We start from the raw sequence: 19,971 nt of genomic DNA on the forward strand, positions 1-19,971 counted from the left end.
AGGCTGTGGGTCTGATTGGCAGGCCCACAGCCTGAGAAAGTCGTAAACCAGTGAAACAAAAGCAAAAAATCTGGGTGATCATAGGATTGCAGACCCTACTCTCCTACATGACCCCCCCCCCAAACGTTGGGACAATAAACTAACCTTGACCAGGTGAGTCTTCTTGTTCTAAGTAGAAATACCTGGAGAGCCCATCTGCATTGCCATGATCAGTGCCAGGTCTATGCTCCACTGTGAAGTCCATCCCCTATAGGGAAATGGACCACCTAAGCAGTTTGGGGTTTTCACCCTTCATCTGATTTAGCCATAAGAGGGGCTTATGGTCGGTCTGAATCTTGAAATGAGTGCCAAACAAATATGGCCTCAGTTTCTTCAGGGCCCACACCACAGCGAAGGCCTCCCTCTCTATACCTGACCAATTTTTCTCTCTGGGGGTCAGCTGTCTGCTTATAAAAGCAATGGGCTGGTCATTACCATCAAAATTCAGTTGAGATAGAACAGCTCCCACACCCAACTCAGAAGCATCTGTTTGGACAATGAATGGTTTGGAGTAGTCTGGACTCTTGAGGATAGGTGCCGTGCACATGGCCTGTTTTAGGTCATCGAATGCTTTTTGACAGCTCGCTGTCCACTGAACCTTTTTTGGCATTTTCTTACTTGTCAGTTCATTAAGCGGAGTCACAATCGATCCGTAATTTCTGACAAACTTCCGGTAGTAACCAGTCAGGCCCAAGAAAGCTCGAACCTGAGTCTGGGTGGTTGGAGGAGCCCAGTCCCTGATTGACTGTATTTTGCTCTCCAGTGGCTGAACTTGGCCTCCACCGACAAGGTGGCCCAAGTATACAACCTGTGTCTGCCCTATCTGGCACTTGGTAGCCTTGATAGTGAGACCTGCTGCTTGCAGAGCCTCTAACACTTTCCGCAGGTGGACCAGGTGATCCTCCCAGGTGGAGCTAAAGACAGCAATATCGTCAAGATACGCCGCACAGAAGTCATCCAGCCCCGTGAGAACGAGATTCACCAACCGTTGGAAGGTGGCAGGTGCATTCTTCAAACCAAAGGGCATTACCACAAATTGATAATGCCCACCAGGGGTAGAAAATGCGGTCTTAGGCTTGGCGTCCTCAGCTAACCTGATTTGCCAATACCCAGCTGTCAGGTAAAACGTACTTAAGTAGTTGGCAGAAGCCAATCTATCTATAAGCTCGTCTGCCCTCGGTATTGGGTGGGCATCAGTCTTAGTGACTGCATTGAGACCTCTGTAGTCTACGCAGAACCTCATCTCTTTCTTACCACCCGGGGTGTGAGGCTTCGGCACTAGAACTACGGGGCTAGCCCAAGGGCTATCCGAGGGTTCAATGACTCCCAACTCCAACATTTTCTGCACTTCAGTCTTGATGCAGTCTCTAACGTGATCGGGCTGCCGGTAGATTTTACTCTTGACGGGCAAGCTGTCACCAGTGTCAACCTCATGGGTACACCAATTGGTCTGACTGGGTGTTAGAGAGAACATATGCCGGAAGGATTGAAGAACCTGTTTACAATCCTCCTGTTGATGTTCGGAGAGGCTGCCACAAAAGACAACACCGTCCACCGATCCATCGTCAGGATTCTGAGTGAGCAGGTCGGGGAGAGGGTCACTCTCTTCCTCCTGTCCCTCATCTATGGCCATGAGCAAGCTCATGTCCTTCCTGTCGACATATGCCTTGAGTCTGTTGACATGGAGCACCCGGTGGGGGCTCCTGGGAGTTTCAAGGTCCACCAGGTAGGTGACCCCTCCCTTTTTCTCCAGGATGGTGTAGGGCCCAGACCATTTGTCTTTGAGTGCTGCTGGGGCCACTGGCTCCAACACCCACACCTTCTGTCCGGGCTGATAAACAGTCAAGACAGCCTTTTGGTCATGCCAAGCTTTTTGGAGTTCTTGGCTGGCCTTAAGGTTTTCGGATGCCTTCTCCATGTACTCAGCCATCCGGGAGCGGAGGCCAAGCACATAGTCCACTATGCTGGTTGCAGGCTTTTTGAGAGGTCTCTCCCATCCTTCCTTCACCCAACACAGGGGTCCTCTTACAGGATGTCCGTACAAAAGTTCAAAAGGGCTGTAGCCAACCCCCTTCTGTGGGACCTCTCTATAAGCGAATAAAAGGCAGGGAATCAGGACGTCCCATCTACGCCGGAGCTTTTCAGGTAGTCCATGAATCATCCCTTTTAGGGTCCTGTTGAACCGCTCAACAAGCCCATTGCATTGTGGATGATAGGGTGTAGTGAACTTGTAGTTGACACCACATTCCTTCCACATAGCAGTCAAGTAGCTCGACATGAAGTTTGCACCTCTGTCAGAGACAACCTCCTTAGGGAAGCCCACTCTGGAGAACACTCCAACTAGGGCTCTTGCCACAACAAGTGCTGTAGTGGACCTAAGGGGAATAGCTTCAGGATACCTGGTGGCATGATCCACTACCACCAGTATAAACTTGTGCCCTGATGCTGTTGGGGGTTCCATTGGACCGACAATGTCAATCCCCACACGTTCAAAGAGCACCCCCACCACAGGCATGGGTATAAGGGGGGCCTTTGTCGTGCCACCTGACTTACCACTGGCTTGGCAAGTGACACAGGAGCGACAAAACTCCTTGGTATCTTCGTTCATGTGAGGCCAGTGAAAGTGCGAAACAAGCCTGTCCCACGTCTTCGTCTGGCCTAAGTGTCCTGCTAAGGGAATCTCGTGGGCCAAGGTAAGAAGGAAACCACGCTGAGACAAGGGGATAACCAGCCTCCTGGTCATGCCAGGCTTGGGGTCTCTTGCCTCAGTATATAGGAGTCCATCCTCCCAGTATACCTTGTGGGTACCTGTGGCGTTCCCAGCAGCCTCAGCAGCAGCCTGCTGTCTGAGGGGTTCAAGGGAAGGGCAGTCTAACTGGTCCTTCCCCAGGTCTTCTCGTGTGGGTCCCCCTGAGCCCAGAAACTCAACTTGATCAAGTTAGAGTTCTTTAGGTCCAGTTTCCCGCAATTCCTGGAGGTCAGCCTCCTCTGAGACCTGATCCTCGACCTAGGGCAAGGGGGAAGGCGCTGCCTTAACCCGACTGCTCTTCTTCTTGGGAGGTGTCTGGTCCGTTGTTCCAGGATCCGGCAACTGTTCAGTGGGGCATCGTCTGACCTGTGACCTAGTCACAGCAATCACATGCGCTGGCAAGCCTAACATCTCCATGTGAGCCCGGTGCTCCACTTCTGACCATTGCGATGACTCCAAATCATTGCCCAACAAACAATCCACTGGGTGGTCTGAACTAACAACAACCTTTTTCTGGCCATTTACCCCTCCCCAGGAGAAAGCAACAATCGCCATACTATGACTGGTAGTGACGTTGCTGGCATTGGTCACCAGGAAATCTGTACCTGGCATGATCTGTCCAGGGTCCACAAAGTTAGGCGTCACCATGGTGACACTGGCACAAGTGTCCCTATAGGCCTGAGCCATTCTTCCATTGATCAAAGGCGTCTGTCGGTATTTGCCCAAAGTATTGGGACTGACATCAGGGGATATATCCACATCCCCTGTACAGACAAGGACAGCCTGAGTGAGTGTGCCAACTAAGTTGTCACACCCCTCAGAACCCAAGGTTAACCCAACTAGTCCCTTGGGAGGCGCACTACTACTGCTGGCTGTACTAGGGGGCACAGGTGCCTTAGGGGCTGCAGTAGCAGGAGTCTGCCCTCCTTTCTTGGTGCACTCACTAAACCAGTGAGTTTTACATTTACAGTATTGGCACCACCTTTTCGATTGGCCTTCTTGATTCTTCTTTTTCAGGGAAGCCTGACCCCCCCCCCCTCTTCGGGTTGTTGGGGACCTGTTGAAGACTTCTGGTCATTTTGTTCCCCTTTCGAATCTTTACCCTTCTGGTCTGCTTTCTTCTGACCACCCTGGTTCTGGCCCTGGTTTTGCTTAACCCTTGTTCTGACCCATCTGTCTGCCTTCTTTCCCAATTCTTGGGGAGAGGTCAGATCCGAGTCGACAAGGTGCTGATGCAACAACTGGTTCTGACAATTGTTTAAAATCTGTTCTCGCATGATCAAATTATACAATCCTGTGTAATCAGTAACCTTACTGCCCAGCAACCAGCCCTCCAAAGCCTTAGTGGCACAATCAATGAAATCAGACCAGTCCTGAGACTGAGTTTTCTGGGTATCGCTGAACAGCAACCTGTACTGCTCAGTGGTTAGGCCGAACCCATCAATCAGTGTGTTCTTCAGGACCTGGTAATTGTTAGCATCCTCGACTCTAGTAGTGAGGAGCTTATCTCTACCTTTACCTTCAAAGGAGAGCCACAAGATAGCTGCCCACTGACTCTGGGGGACGCACTGTACAGTGCAGGCCCGCTCCAAAGCAGTAATCCATTTGTGGATGTCGTCCCCTTGCTTGAAGGGGGGCATTATCTTACTCAGGTGCCTAGTGTCTAAACTCCTGTTTTCCCGTGGGGGAATGCTGCCACCAGTGGGAATGGTCCCACTCAATTCTTGCTCTCTAGCGAAGGCGAGTCTGTCTTTGGCTAGGGCAAGTTCTTCCCTTTCGATCCGCAGATTGACTTCCCGCTCCTTAGCTTCGTACACTCTCCTCTGAGGGGATGTCATCCCTCTTCGAGCAGAGCCTCGAGAGCCATTGGTTTGAGCGGATCTGTTAGAGCCTCTCGATAGAGACCTAACTCGTCCACTCCCAATGTTAAGCTGGCCTGAGAGGGGCCCCAGGGGTCTCCTAGTACCATTCTCGTGCCGGCTTAAGTTGTCCTGAGTTAGCTGGCTAACTACGACTGGACCTTTGTCTGCCTCGTCCTCAGATGTCTCTAGATCCTCATCCTCCTCTTCGCCTTCTGCGGAGAGATGGATAAGGTCAGGGTCACCTGCGCTTCCCTCGAGGGGGGGCATACTCCCTTCCGGATGAGAAGGGTCGCTGTTACCGGCCCTCCTAGCATCATAAGTCTCCAAGAGACCGATCAGAAACGGAGTGGTAGGGTTTGAACCCTGTTTTAGCTTCCGAGATGTACAGAGTTGTCGCATCTCTTGGAAGCTAAGTGCAGCATATCTGGACATGACCTGTGGAGGGTCGACTGACATGAGGGGAGACTCAGAGTTTCCTCCTTTGTCTGACATGCTGCTTCTAGTGTGGTGTAAGTGATGCACCTACCTACACTATTTGTTTACCTACTGATCCCTTGCTAAGAGTTGCAGCCAAGGTGTGCTAAGCCTTGCGGAGCTACAACAGCTGGTTCAGTAGAACTCAGAGTATTCTAAGCTAAGTTATATGTACCTGAAGTACTTATGCGATCTTTCACAGGATATTCTTAGGATACGCGTGGTAAAACAACAGCAAGCTCAAATCCCAACCGCTGCTCACCAATGTGAGAAGTTGGCCCGATATGCAGTGCTCACTATTCTAGTGATCACTATGCATCAGTCCAAACGACCCTTATGGTGATTGGTTGTAAGTCAACCTTAGACCAGCTATCCTAGTAGCGTGGATACGAGCAGTCTTCGGGCTAAACTCTAGAGGGCGCGTTAAGCCAGCTGTTATACCATCACATACCCCTTGAACACCAAGTGAAAGGACACCACACAAGTGTTATGAAAATAAACAGTATATTTATTAGAATCACAACAGCCCTGGACTCTTTATGAGGACAGGGTACTAAGCACAGAACAAAACTCTTAGGAAAATACTTCAAGTGCACAATCAATACAAGTGCCCGAGGGCACGGAAAGTTTAGTGGTCTCGGGCGGACCCGATAAGGCAAGTCGGAAGTGATAGGGATTCAGGACCCTTAAGTAAGGAGGCTATGCGGGCACCGAAATGCCGAAGTTACCTAGCCCCAAGGGCTGCGGCTGCACAAGTCTTTACAGGCATCGGGAGTCTTCGCTGACGAGCCAGGAGCCGGAAGGAAGGAGTTGCTGGCCGGCGACCAGTGGAAATAGTTTGTAGAGATCCAAGCCTGGATCAGAGATAGATGACACCTGAAAGCAGAGGGAACCAAGTTCGTACTACTAGCCAGTAGTCAGAGGGTACCAGGAGGGCACCAGATGATCGTCACCTCGACCAGGTGAGTGGGCGACGCTAGGCTCTGCAGTCTCACGGACCAGGAGGCGTTGTCGGCGACCAGGATGGAGGTGCGAGCTGTTCCACGACGGTTGATGCTGTCGGCGTCGCTGGGCCCAGGATTGGGGCAACAAGCCTTGGCAAATTTCAGGGCCACGTGGTGAAATGGCGTCTTGAGTGGACCAGGAGGGTCCGGGATGCTCCTCTCGCAGAAGGGAGCAAAGGCCAGTCTGGAGCAACCAGACCAGCAGCGTTGGTTGTCGGGTGCCGTCAAGAAGGGCACAAGCCAGCGGCTAGTGACCAGACAACTTGTTGAACAGCAAAGAGCTGAAGGGCCCCACGCAGATCGTGGAGATGCTGGGAGGCTGCACTTCGGTGCTGGAGCTGCTCAGGGTCGGGGCTTCTCGGACCTCAGAGCACTCACCAGAGAATTCCTTCGGTGGTCGTGCTGGTTAAGAAATCGTGCAGGTTTTGATGATGGCCGGTCCCTCGAGGTCTCGTCGCACCCACGGATCTCAGCTGAGCTGACGATGTGGGTAGAGGTCAGAGGTGCCAGGGAAGCCGGCTCTCGTCGAGCTGGACAGTCGGATTCCTGAGGAAGGACTTGCAGCAAACCGCAGAGTTCTTAGATGGTGCCTGCGGACGCAGGGTGACTACTCCTTAGCCACAAGGGAGAAATCTTAAGAAGAGTCTCGAAGTCCTTTCGTAGAAAGTATTCTTGATTCAAAGATGATCTAATTTGGAAGGGTCCCTGCTCCTGCCTTTATCCTAAAGAAAGGGGTGGGTACATGACTAGGTCCTGCCCTAGGGGTGGGACCAGGAAGGGGGGTAGTTACACCCCTCTCCTCTGCCGGACTTTCCCCAGGTCAGGGGCTGCGCGCCCCTGGAACTGGTTCTAACCGGCAGATGCGTAGTGAGCACCGGGGTGCCACTCCGCAGTCACCTTCTTGTAAAGCCCTGCCTACCCAGGATACACAAAACCCTGTTTTGGATGGTGCGAGCACCGCCCCGGACAGGAAACCCTTTGTCCAAGCTCTCCTCGCTGGAAGGACTCCCAGCAGCAGGAGGTCAGACTCGTGTCTGTGGTGGCAGCATCCATTTTGTGGAGCAGAGGCTTCAGTTAACTTTAACCGGGGTTCACAGTTACGTACATGTCGTGTCCCTCTAGAAGGGCGGAATGCTAACCTCGTCGCCAGCATTGGTGAGGGGTCAGCATCCCGATTCGTATGACACCTTACTCGACATGTCTTGATAACGCGATACCGAAGTTACCAATATGGCACGCGTTATCATGGAACAGCCATTGGGTCTTGGTTCCGCAAGCTGCAACCGGGCTCGGCCCGTGCCAGAGCCGAATTCACACGATTCCACGCACTCTGCCTTCAGGATTGTCAAGGCCTGCCATAGGAGTGACTGATAGGAACTCGGGTGTCCATTTTAGGGTTAGATATAGGGATACTATACCTAAAGCAACGGGCGAGTACGCCACGTTGCCCCAACTGTCGCGCAGCCAGTTGTGTCAGATTTAGATGGCCATCCAGGGGTGGCATAATACATGCTTCAGCCCCTGGTAGGCCCTGGGTACACCGAGGCCCTGAGTTACAGGGTCTGACAAGGTGGCCCAGTTCCAATTGGGTAATGCACCTAGGGTACACATCAATTTAGCCAGAGAACAGCTAGGCTGTGGGTCTGATTGGCAGGCCCACAGCCCGAGAAAGTCGTAAACCAGTGAAACAAAAGCAAAAAATCTGGGTGATCATAGGATTGCAGACCCTACTCTCCTACATCTAATATTAGTGTTTGTTGTATTTTTCTTTTCCTTTTGATAGGAGGGAAAGGTGGCCGCTCCTTTCCTGACCTCATAATACACCCTCTAAGGTGAAGAAGTCTTGCTTCTTTCAGAGAATCAAACGGGCCAGTGACAAGACCAAACGGTGCTTTGATTGGACAAAAACACCTCCAAACACCTCCAAGGGAAAACACCCCCAAAGCACACCTCAGTACAGAATCCGTCGGTGCTGCTGGTTACTTATTTAATGAACTAATTAATCAATCAATTGATTAATATCCGGGCTCCGGGTAGGGCTGTAGTGTAGGCATGCATAGTAATTCAGGGGTCGAGGGGTGCTTCAAGAGGGCCAAAGTCTATTGTCACTTTCCCCTTTGCATAATTTCTCAGATTTTGTATTACAGACTTGTTACAGTCTCCAATGGCTCAGCGACTTACGGACGGATCAACCTTAACTACTCGCCACATGCCACACACCTCTTGCCACTTGTCACTCACTTCTCACTGTTCATTGCTTGTTCGTTGCTATTCATCCCTGTCAAGAGTACAAGGGAGAATGCTGGCAATTGTTCAAGGGCAAGAGCGGGATCCAGAGCCAGTCCCTCTACAGACGGCAGATGTAGGCACTTCCCTCCACTCCTCTGCTCAGCTCTGCTCTGCTCAATGCTTTGTGTATACATAAAATCAGGCGGCAGTTCCCTGAGTTCTGAGGAATGATTGAAGCGTGCGATGTCGGACCATAGATGCGTCCAATCCGATGGTGAATTAAGTCTTCCCACATAGACATATACCGGGGGCGTGGGGAAAGCACTGTTTTAAGGAGGAAGCTATAGATAAATGAGATCACCCCTTTCATGTTAGCAGTCTTGGTGAGAAAGGCCTCAAATTTTGTGAGAGGTGGAGTAGCAGCCTCCCATATCTGAGGTGTGAGGGCCCAGTGCATCAATTGGATATACTGATATCTTTCCGTGTTCTTCAATTCAAAGTGCCTTTAACATTGATCAAAAGTAAGGGGATCGAAATTGTGGAACAAATGTATTAGAGCTAAGCAGCCTCCCCTTCTCCAGGCATCAAAGGGTCCCTTATGTTGGGCCGGGGGGAAATTTGGATTGAAATGGATTGGAGTGAATGCGGATGGAAAAGGAGTCCATACTTTAAGAGTGGTGAGTGTGGGGCAGCTAAGGTCACCCTGGCAGCCGCCAAGGGAGGCTCCAACTATTTCCCTATGGCACTCGCGTCTTTGGAGACTGCTTAGTCTAGAACGTATGGCTGATATTTTCAGGGATAATTATAAGAATTTCGAATTTAAATGGGGCCCCCTTGTCGCCTTCCTCTCCCAGAGCCGTCCGTCTGCGGTGTGTCCCTCCACCATCAGAGCCCGCCATCTCTTCCAGTTTTGATCACAATCCCAGTGTCGACCAACCTCTCGTTAGTATGAACACACCGCCACCACGGGTGGGGTGGGGGGGTGGATTTTTTCTTTTTTTTTTCTTTGTTCCTTGTTAGATTCATAATTAGGGCTCCCGGTTTTCCGTTTTTACGGATTTATACACATAAATACAGACGGAAAACTATTTTTCCATTGTCTGTATTTATATGTAGAAACGGAAAAATACTAGTAAAACGGTATATGGATGAGGTCACCTTTTGGCATGTTCCAAGAAGCAGTGAGGAAGCACACCTCGGGCGCACGTTAAACTCCTGCTACAATCTTCTGGCGCCAAGCGAGTCACTCGCCTCAAAGACACTTACAGTGCACATTATGTTAAAGGCAGGCGGCGACCCATTGTCATTCTAAATGTGGTAATCATCTGCAGTCAGAATGACAATGGGCTGTCCACAGCCTGTGCAAGGGTGGGGAGGGGCGTTTGAATCCCGTGGAGTTCAAAAGAAGTGCGAAGTGCGATTCTAACTCCAAATAGCCAGCATGATGGTTTCTGTTTCAGATGCTCACTTCTATGAAATGCAGTCATTTGAAGGTCAGGAGTTTGAATCCCGGCGCTGCTGACTCGGCCTTCCTTTATTCTGAGGCTGGTGAATGGCGAACGTTTATATTGAGCACTAATACCATCTGTTATTTTTCGCCCTTGGTTACGGTAGAAGCACTATACATGAATAAAATGTTAGTGTTATTAAATTCCTGTAAGGTAGCTTAGTATGGTAAGGTTACTGCTAATAAATGTGGGTACCTAAATTCTGGATTGCACAGACCCGGCCATACAAGTTTTACTGAACTGAACAAAAGAAAGTAATATATGTGAGAGTGAGGCATTCTCCTTTCCACCCCTTGCAATGCTTCAAAGACACGGCAAAGACAAGGTACAGAGATGCGTTTTCCAGCACAGAGTGTAATGTGACAATGTATTCATTTATATAGCGCTTGCTGTTTCAGGTTTGCAGCTTCGCAGAGCTACAAATAACTACTGCCACTAACGCCCAACTATATCTTACTCATTTTATTGCACTCAGAAGGATGAAAGCCTGAGTCTGCTGAGCCGGGATTCAAACAGAGCTCTGTAGATTTTAGCACTTGCTCGGTGTGCTTCGGGCTGTTTGATTTTATTTTTAATCCAATGACAAGCAGATTAAAGGGAACAGGGGCCCTGAATGAACTATGGCTACAAATGCACCGGTAAGGAAACATTAAAAAAAATGCAGCTAATGTATGTAGCATGGCAATCGAAATTTGGATCAATTAATACTGTGATACTAACAAATGCAATGCATTTCTTGTATTTTGTAGAAGTAGTGCAGCACTAAGTTTACTCAATGCCTTCAACTTCAAGTGTAGAAAGGAATTTTATTTTCGCTGTGTTTTCAATTTAAATAAATGTGGAAAAATACTAGCTGTAGCGTCGTCTTTTGCGTGTGGCAAAAATAAATGTGGATAAATACAGAAAAAATGCCCAAAAAATAAATACAGATAAATACAGACGAAAAAGGCAAAAAAATAAATACCATAAAACCGGGAGCCCTATTCATAATTACTTATCCCATGTTAAGATGAGTTTGTTCACGCTTTTTGGCTATTCCGCATACAACACCTTGGTGGAGCAACCTGGAGAAATTACCGTTACAGAAGGCCGTTAAGTTTTCTTTAGACCTATCTGCAGGCTTAGCAAAGTTGCATGATCTTCTTTTTTTTCTTTTTTTATCTTTCTGTCTCATCTCCGGGGCACTTAGAAGCTGTATCTTTCATTTGGCTTATCTAATAAGAGGAGGAGCTGGTTTATATATTTTTTTTGTTTGAGTTTTTATACAGCGCGAACTTGAACCGATTAGGTTATCAGAGCGCTTTACATAGCACCAGTTACGTTACATAAGGACACACATTCATTTTTGTTAGACACGGGGAGATTAAGTGATTTGCCCAGAATCACAGGATGTTTTAGCGACATTACCGAGACTCGAACCCAGTTCCCCAGGCTTTCTGATCCCCTGCGTGGGACCAAGTGATGATGTAATTTTTGCTTGTGGACTGTGGAAAAAAAATTTATGAACACATTTTTGACATAAATAAGGTGGCAGGCCAAAGGCTCCTCTGTGCCTTGCAGCAGCCGCCGCACGAGCAGCACCACAAGCGCCTTAGCACCGCGGTCCCGTTAGTGTTCGCTCCTGCCCCCAAAGCAGATCGGTAGAACTTATGAGCCTTTATAACAGGACGCGGGTGAAGCAGGAACCGGTCACAAAACAAACCCTCGCAGTCGTCCCAGGCTCCGCTCTGCTTGCTCGTCAACTCCTCTTCGGCTCGGCCCCTCGGCTCTAATCGATACACTCTCCACTCAACGCCGAATCACAGGCCGACAACAACTGTGAACACCAACAGAGGGAAGAATTGTGTGTTTCCCCCAGTTAGTGAAAAAAACCCAGCATAAGCATTGGCTGCTTCTGCTGCACCCAGAGTCTAGTGCGTCTTTTCAGTCTAATTTTTCTGTCTGGAATAGATTGTGTCCTGGTTTTCTGCACCCAGTAAATCCAGGTGCAGAAAAACCTAACAACTGATAATCAAGTGGAATAAAATGAACACTTGAAAGTACGCCTTAATTTCATTGCCCTTCATTCACACTCTGGACCATAGTTGAGGGATAGGTCTAGGCATAGTCCTTGCAGCACACAATAGATTTGCTTGAGGCAGAGGCCAAAACTCAAAAGTCAGGAAGCCAGATACAAGTAGGTGGTAACTCAGGGCAGGGGAAAACGCCTGTTGTCCGTAGAGGAGCCATTCCCGTCCCAGAAATCTGCATTACAAATTAATTAATAGTATATATTTTTTAATATCTGTTTGGTGCCAGTCCATATGACTTTCATATCTGCCTTTGGGATTCTATGTTGCAACTTTATAGGGTACATGTATCCTTTGTGAGCTTAATAAAATGTTACAAATTCTACAAATCCTCACTCCTACATCCAAGTACTCTCTTGCTACCATTCTACACTCTGCTCTGTCTGAAAAACAGCTCAGCATTTTCAAAATTCTGCATTGATTTGGCTTGTAAATTATATTTTTGGAAATGCACATGTATTAACTATTTAATTTTAATACTATAGGTGATTGAAATTACGGACGAAGAAAGCAAGATTTAGCACTAAGCAAATGAATGTTAGTGCCATAAGAAGGATTATTTTGAAAAACTGAAGGACATCCAGCATTCTACGTTTAAACAATTTCCAAAAATCTAAGTGTGGCGAGGAAAGTACTATACCTGTAAGTGAAGTCTCTAATTTTGCATTTCATTAACCCAGAGCAAAGCCATATCTGTGCACACGGCATCAGAAATAATGTAGAAAGACCGCTTCAGCATCCTCATCTGAAATATTATCAGAAAGACACATTGTCTCAGCATGACAGAATAACGTTCATCTAAAGCATCATGTAATTCCAGAGAGGAAACACACACTGCATAAAAGAAAGTTACAACTAAAGGTTTCTTCTGGATACCATCAAAGAAAAGACACTGAAAGAAGTCTCCGAAGCTGACACGTTAACAACTAAAAGATTGGAAAATCACCTTTGTTCAACAACCGTTTTTACAGTTACGCAAGTTTGAGACTATCTGCTTCGGGATATAACACCTCGACCCACTCTGCTCACTCTTGCGAAAACCTTAAAAATTCACCACTTTATTGTGTTGATGACCATCTCAGATTGTTTCCTTTTTATTGTATACTGTTCTGCAATTCTATGTAAATCGCCTCAACATTATCTGTTGTGCAAGAGTGATATGTACAACTGTTAAATATAAAAATGGGTTAAAGGATCACCGTTGCACTATAGGTAATGTAAATAAATCCTCATCTTCAAAACTGCAATCCTTAACCTTACACCAAACATAGAAAGGGTAAAAGGAACTGATGTTCTGCGACTGGTGATCCACAATAGTACTGTGCACGTTCAAACGCCCTCAGATACTGCCATTACATTAGTGCAAAAAGGTACTTATCAGTTTAATCATTAAATATCAGACTAACACCTTATTACTGCATTGCTAAGAACCTATACAAATAGACTTGAGAAAAACGTCAGTCACAAATGAAGTTGCTGCCGGAGAGGCTATTACCTAAAGACTATTATCTGCTAGAACAATTTCAACAGGTGTTATAGGGCTGCTTCCAGACATTTTTTGCTCAATTCAAGTGTTGAGAAGATTACACACAATTTCTTTTAGAGATAAGTACTAAACATTATCTAAACAAGCACAACTCTAAAATCGAGGCAAAATAACCGAAGTTGGGGACAAAAGTTACCTGTGCCCAAAAAGATACAGCCATAAATCTTATCTCACAGAATTTGACAGAATGCACACAGGGGGAAACCACTTTCAGTGCAATGTATGCCAAAAAAGTTTCAGGCGTAAATCTTATCTCACTGAGCATATGAGAATCCACACTGGGGGAAAACACTCTCCGTGTAAAGTATGCAAAAAAAGTTTCAGGCGTAAATCTTATCTCACTGAGCATATGAGAATCCACACTGGGGAAAAACCTTTTCAGTGCTCTGAATGCCAGAAAAGCTTTAGAGTCAAAGCGAGTCTATATCAACATGCATTAACCCACTCTATGGAAAAACCTTACCAGTGCACTGGATGTCAGAAAAGGTTCAACCAAAAATGTTATCTCACTGAACATATGAGAATCCACTCTGGGGAAAAACCTTACCAGTGCTCTGAATGCCCAAAAGATTTCAAACTTAAATCACTTCTAACTGCACATGTGAGATTCCACACTGGGGAAAAACCTTATCAGTGCTCTGAATGCCAGAGATGTTTCAGTGACAAAATGAGACTCACTAAACATACAAGGACCCACACTTGGGTAAAACGTTATCGGTGCACTGAATGTGACAAATGTTTTAGTGAAAAAAGCAGTCTCACTCAGCATATAAGAACCCACACTGGGGAAAAACCTTATCAGTGCTCTGAATGCCACAAATGTTTCAACCAAAAAAGCAATCTCACTCAGCATATAAGAAGCCACACTGGGGAAAAACCTTATCAGTGCTCTGAATGCCAGATATGTTTCATTCGAAAAAGCAGTCTCATTCAACATATAAGAACCCACACTGGGGAAAAACCTTATCAGTGCTCCGAATGCCAAAAATGTTTCAGCCACAAATCTAATCTCACTGAACATATGAGAATCCACTCTGGGGAAAACCCTTATCAGCGCTCTGAATGCCAGAACATTTTTTGTAACAAACCAAATCTATCTCGACATGCAATAACCCACTCTGTGGACAAACCTTATCAGTGCCCGGATTGTCAAAAATGTTTCAAAGACAAAAGCACTCTCACTCGGCGTACAAGAACCCACACCGGGGAAAAACCTCATCAGTGCACGGAATGCCAGAAATATTTCAGTTGCAAAAGCAGACTCACTGAACATGCAAGAATACACACTGGGGAAAAATCATATCAGTGCTCTGAATGCCAGAAAAGGTTTTGTAACAAACAAAGTCTTTCTCATCATGCAATGACCCATTCTGTGGAGCAACCTTATCAGTGCTCTGAATGCCAGAAATGTTTCAATGAAAAACGCTATCTCACAGTGCATATAAGAACCCACACTAGGGAAAAACCTTATCAGTGCTCTGAATGCCAGAAATGTTTCAATGAAAAAAGACATCTCACGCTGCATATAAGAACCCACACTGGGGAAAAACCGTATCAGTGCTCTGAATGCCCTAAAGATTTCAAACTTAAATCCCTTCTAACTGCACATGTGAGATCCCACACTGGGGAAAAACCTTATCAGTGCTCTGAATGCCAGAGATATTTCAGTGACAAAATGAGACTCACTAAACATACAAGGACCCACACTTGGGTAAAACGTTATCGGTGCACTGAATGTGACAAATGTTTCAGTGAAAAAAGCAGTCTCACTCAGCACATAAGAACCCACACTGGGGAAAAACCTTATCAGTGCTCTGAATGCCAGAAATGTTTCATTCAAAAAAGCAGTCTCACACGGCACATAAGAACCCACACTGGGGAAAAACCTTATCAGTGCCCTGAATGCCCAAAAGATTTCAAACTTAAATCACATATAACTGAACATGTGAGAATCCACACTGGGGAAAAACCTTATCAGTGCTCTGAATGCCAGACATGCTTCAGTTTAAAAAGTAGTCTCACACGGCATATAAGAATCCACTCTGGGGAAAAACCTTATCAGTGCTCTGAATGCCAGAAAAGCTTTAGAGTCGAAGCGAGTCTATATCAACATGCATTAACCCACTCTATGGAAAAACCTTACCAGTGCGCTGAATGCCAGAAAAGGTTTTGTAACAAACCGAGTCTATCTCGACATGCATTAACCCACTCTGTGGAACAACCTTACCAGTGCGCTGAATGCCCAAAAAGTTTCAACCAAAAATGTCATCTCACTGAACATATGAGATTCCACACTGGGGAAAAACCTTATCAGTGCTCCGAATGCCAGAGATGTTTCAGTGACAAAATGAGACTCACTATACATACAAGGACCCACTCTTTGGTAAAACGTTATCGGTGCACTGAATGTGACAAATGTTTCAGTGAAAAAAGCAGTCTCACTCAGCATATAAGAACCCACACTGGGGAAAAACCTTATCAGTGCTCTGAATGCCAGAAATGTTTCAGAGTCAAAATCCGTCTCACTCAGCATATAAGAACCCACACTGGGGAAAAACCTTATCAGTGCTCTGAATGCCAGAAATGTTTCATTCAAAAAAGCTGTCTCACACGGCACATAAGAACCCACACTGGGGAAAAACCTTATCAGTGCCCTGAATGCCCAAAAGAGTTCAAACTTAAATCACATATAACTGAACATGTGAGATTCCACACTGGGGAAAAACCTTATCAGTGCTCTGAATGCCAGACATGCTTCAGTTTAAAAAGTAGTCTCACACGGCACATAAGAATCCACACTGGGGAAAAACCTTATCAGTGCTCTGAATGCCAGAAATGTTTCAGTATAAAAAGTAGTCTCACTCTGCATACAAGAACCCACACTGGGTAAAAACCTTATCAGTGCATTGAATGCCAGAAATGTTTCAGTGAAAAAAGTCATCTCACGCTGTATATAAAAACCCACACTGGGTAAAAACCTTATCAGTGCTCCGAATGCCAAAAATGTTTCAGCCAAAAATCTCATCTTACTGAACATGTGAGAATCCACATTGGTGAATTATCAGTGCTCTAAATGGTTGAAAAGATTCAGAGGTAGAGATGGTTACAAGCGCCATAAGAAAACACACTGTAGGAAGGTGGATATCTGACTATGGTTACCCCCAACTTTTTGCCTAGTGTTTAGCTGGTTTTCGACTTAGCCTGGGCCCTGAATAGCAGGATCCCAGGCCAACTATCGGCTCTCTCCTTAAAACGGACTCCATGTACCTTAGGTACATACACAATTGGATATTGGTTCACCTTATGAGTCCCTGTATAGTGTACCCTAGGTACTCAGGGCATAGGTGCAACCAAGGCCTACCAGGGGCTGCAGCATGTTTTATGCCACACCTGGCTGGCCACCCAAATAGACACAACTGGCTGTTCACTCAGCTGGGGCATGGTTGTGTAATCACCCCTTGCTTAGGTGTAGTATTCCTATACCTACATACATATAGACACATAGTAACCTATAAGTCACTCCTATGGCAGGCCTTAACAATCCTGAAGGCAGAGTGCTTGGTTATATGTGAGATGGTGCTCTAGCATGAGCTGAGCCTGTCTGCAGCGTTCGGAACTACTTCCTTATAGCTGTTCTATGATATTGCCAACCCATATACTCTTAAGTGCATTATAATCCTCGCGGTTAATGCGAACGTTGGTTTGGCTTTATCGAAACATGTCGTGTAAGGTGTCATACACTTTGGAATACTACCCCCTTGCCAATTCTGGCGACGGGGTAGCATTCCGCCCTTCTAGAGGGAGAAGACATGTTAGTTCTGACGATCACGGTTAAAGTTAACCAGAGCCCCAGCGTTACAAAATGGACGCTGCTGCCCCAGACACAAGTCTGACCTTCTGCTCCTGGGAGTCCTTCCAGCGAGGGAGGCCTGGACAATAGGTTTCCTGCCTGGAGAGGTGCAAGCACCGCCCCAGACAGGAGTTTGTGTATTAGGACAGGGAGGGTTGAAAAGAAACACACTGCCTGGAGCACTCTAGGTGCTCCATGCATACCCCAGTTCAAACCGGTTGCTGGGGCACCCCTGCCCCAGCTCTGGCGCGAAACTGGACAAAGGAAAGGGGGTGTAACCACCCACCTTCCTGGTCCCACCCATAGGAGGAACCTAGTAGGTAAACCAGCCCACTTTAGTTGTATAAAGATAGGAGCTGACACAGGAGACTTTAGATTAATCCTGGAATCGAACTGAAGACGAAACTCTGGACCCTTCGACATTCACCTAAGCTGAAGACTGAAGAATCTCCCTTGTGGCCAAGGAGTGACCACCCTGGGCAACCAGGCACCATCCAGCAACTCGACGGCTTGCTTTGCCCCCGTTCCCGCCGGAACCCGAGCTCATAGCCTGACAAGATCCTGACTCCCTAAGCCCTCTGACCCCACTGCACGACTCCAGCACAGATGAGCACCTGGATGGCGTTGGACCTCGTGGACCGGACATCTTGAAAAGTCCTTCTTCTTGCTACCAGCGCAGCTCCTGAGGCATCCTCGAAGCTGTGCACTGGGGACCGAGACACCCCGACAATGAGCACCACCTGCACCGAAGATCAGCCCTCCACACTCCACGTGTTCTGCGTGGGGCCCTTCTGCTTGTGTTCTACTCGACGCGTTGTCCCGGTTGCTGGCCAGTTGGCTAGTAGCCCTGTGACGATGATCCTTTAAGAAATCCATCGCTGGTCTGGTTGCTCCAGACTGGCACTTGCTTCCCTGAAAAGGTGAAGTACCTCAGACCCTCCTGGTCTGCACCAGAAGCCTTTTGTGTATCCTGCATGGGTTGCCTTTGCTTAGGCTTGTTGGCTCCGATCTTGAAGTCGACCCCTCCTTCTGCGAAAACCTTCGTGGGACAGCTCCTCTCCAGCGCCTGGTCGTCCTCGACACCTCCTGGTCCGCGTGGCTGCAGAGACCAGCTTCACGACAGCACCTGATTGCTCCTCGACGACGTCTGGTTCCTTCCTGATTCCACCCGGTCACTGGCTAGTGACCTAGACTCTGTCCCCTCTGCTTTCAGGTCCTTGTTCAACTTCGATCCACCCTTGGATCCACCCGGACATCTTCCTCCTGGTCGCCTGCAGCATCTTTCTTCAGGGCTCCATTGGAATCAACGGCGAAACCAGACACACTTTGACACCTATGCACCCGCAGCCCGTGGGTGAGGTAACGCGAGTACTTCGGTGCTCCTGTAGGGATTGACTATCCTAGTGTCCAGATTTGCTTGTAGTTTCCTCCTATCTAAACCGGAAGTGTCCTAAAACTATAATTACTTACCTTTTAAGTTCCCAAAGACTTTCTATTGACTCCCGCGTGAGTGTTCCGACTCTGCACGCGCCGCCTGTGGGCCTCCTACTCCTAACCTAAGGGTCAGATAGTGTAGCCCCAGCGATTCCCTAGGCTTTCTCCTTTTCACCAGTCGTGGTTCTTAAACCACTTACTTAGTATATGGTTTTACGCGCCCCTAGGGCCTAACTGTAAATTGTGCTATTTAAAGTATTTCGAAGTGTAACTTGTTATGTGCTTTTGCCTCTGTCCTCATAAAGAGTTCAGAGGAGTGGGTTAGTGAATAAATACATATATATTTTATATATATCCTGTGTGGTGTCCTTTCATTTGGTATTCAAGGGGTTACGTATGGTAAAACAGCTGGCTTTACACGCCCTCGAGAGATATATGCAGCTACCAACTTTGGGTTTGAGCGGGTTTAATAATGCACTGCACAGAGAAGTAAAACACACTTGGAGATTCGTATGCTGAGTGTTGGTGCAGGAGATGATGTGATCCGTTTCTGCTAAGACCAAGAGGTATGGGTCTGCCCTTCTAAACCCAAAAGAGACCTTCTTTAGATATAATATAATATACTGGCTAAGAAGGGTAAACTTACGTTTAATGTAACCTTTTACTATTAGCATTTCGACATGCTTTCTCCTTTTGTATTTTATGGAATAGTAACAATGCTGATAACCTTGTTCTTGATAATATGTTTCCTTGTATTATCTAAGACACTGCGCTTGAGAACACTGCATTAGAAATAAACATTTCAAAATTGTACGTGTCTTTATTTACTCCTCGTTCTGGACTGATGTGTGTATGACGAAAGAGTGTTCATTTATTCCACTTTACCTGAGGTGTTCTGAGTTCATGTTCTGGGTTGTCTAATCATTGGGGATGAGAAAGAACCAATAAGACATTGATTGCTAGTCTGGTAGGGGATTTTGGATACTGAGGTGAGTTTTTGGCACACCCTCATTCACTGAGGTTCTGGGTTTCTATGCATAGTTCTGTATAGGTACAGAATCCCTGCTACAAAGGTTGAGTTTACAACCATCACCATAAGGGTTGTTTGGACTGGTGCAAGGTGCTCACTAGAAGAGTGAACATCATTTATGTGTGTTCTGAATGTCAGATAAGGTTTAGTCTTGAATACAATGTCATTTCACATGAG

General features: G+C 46.9%; 1 protein-coding gene across 1 annotated transcript in view; it reads left to right on the top strand.

The window, feature by feature from the left end:
- Positions 1–19,116, top strand: part of LOC147666116 (uncharacterized) — an 83,753-nt gene extending 64,637 nt beyond the window's left edge. The window contains exon 4 of the mRNA XM_086949289.1: positions 12,420–19,116. Within this exon, the coding sequence (XP_086805415.1) occupies positions 13,668–16,370 (2,703 nt within the window). The 5' untranslated portion in view covers positions 12,420–13,667 and the 3' untranslated portion in view covers positions 16,371–19,116. The remainder of the gene's footprint in view (positions 1–12,419) is intronic.
- Positions 19,117–19,971: the final 855 nt, after the last annotated feature.

Source organism: Lissotriton vulgaris, unplaced genomic scaffold (genome assembly GCF_964263255.1).
Source record: "Lissotriton vulgaris unplaced genomic scaffold, aLisVul1.2 SCAFFOLD_3423, whole genome shotgun sequence".
Classification (NCBI taxonomy): domain Eukaryota; kingdom Metazoa; phylum Chordata; class Amphibia; order Caudata; family Salamandridae; genus Lissotriton; species Lissotriton vulgaris.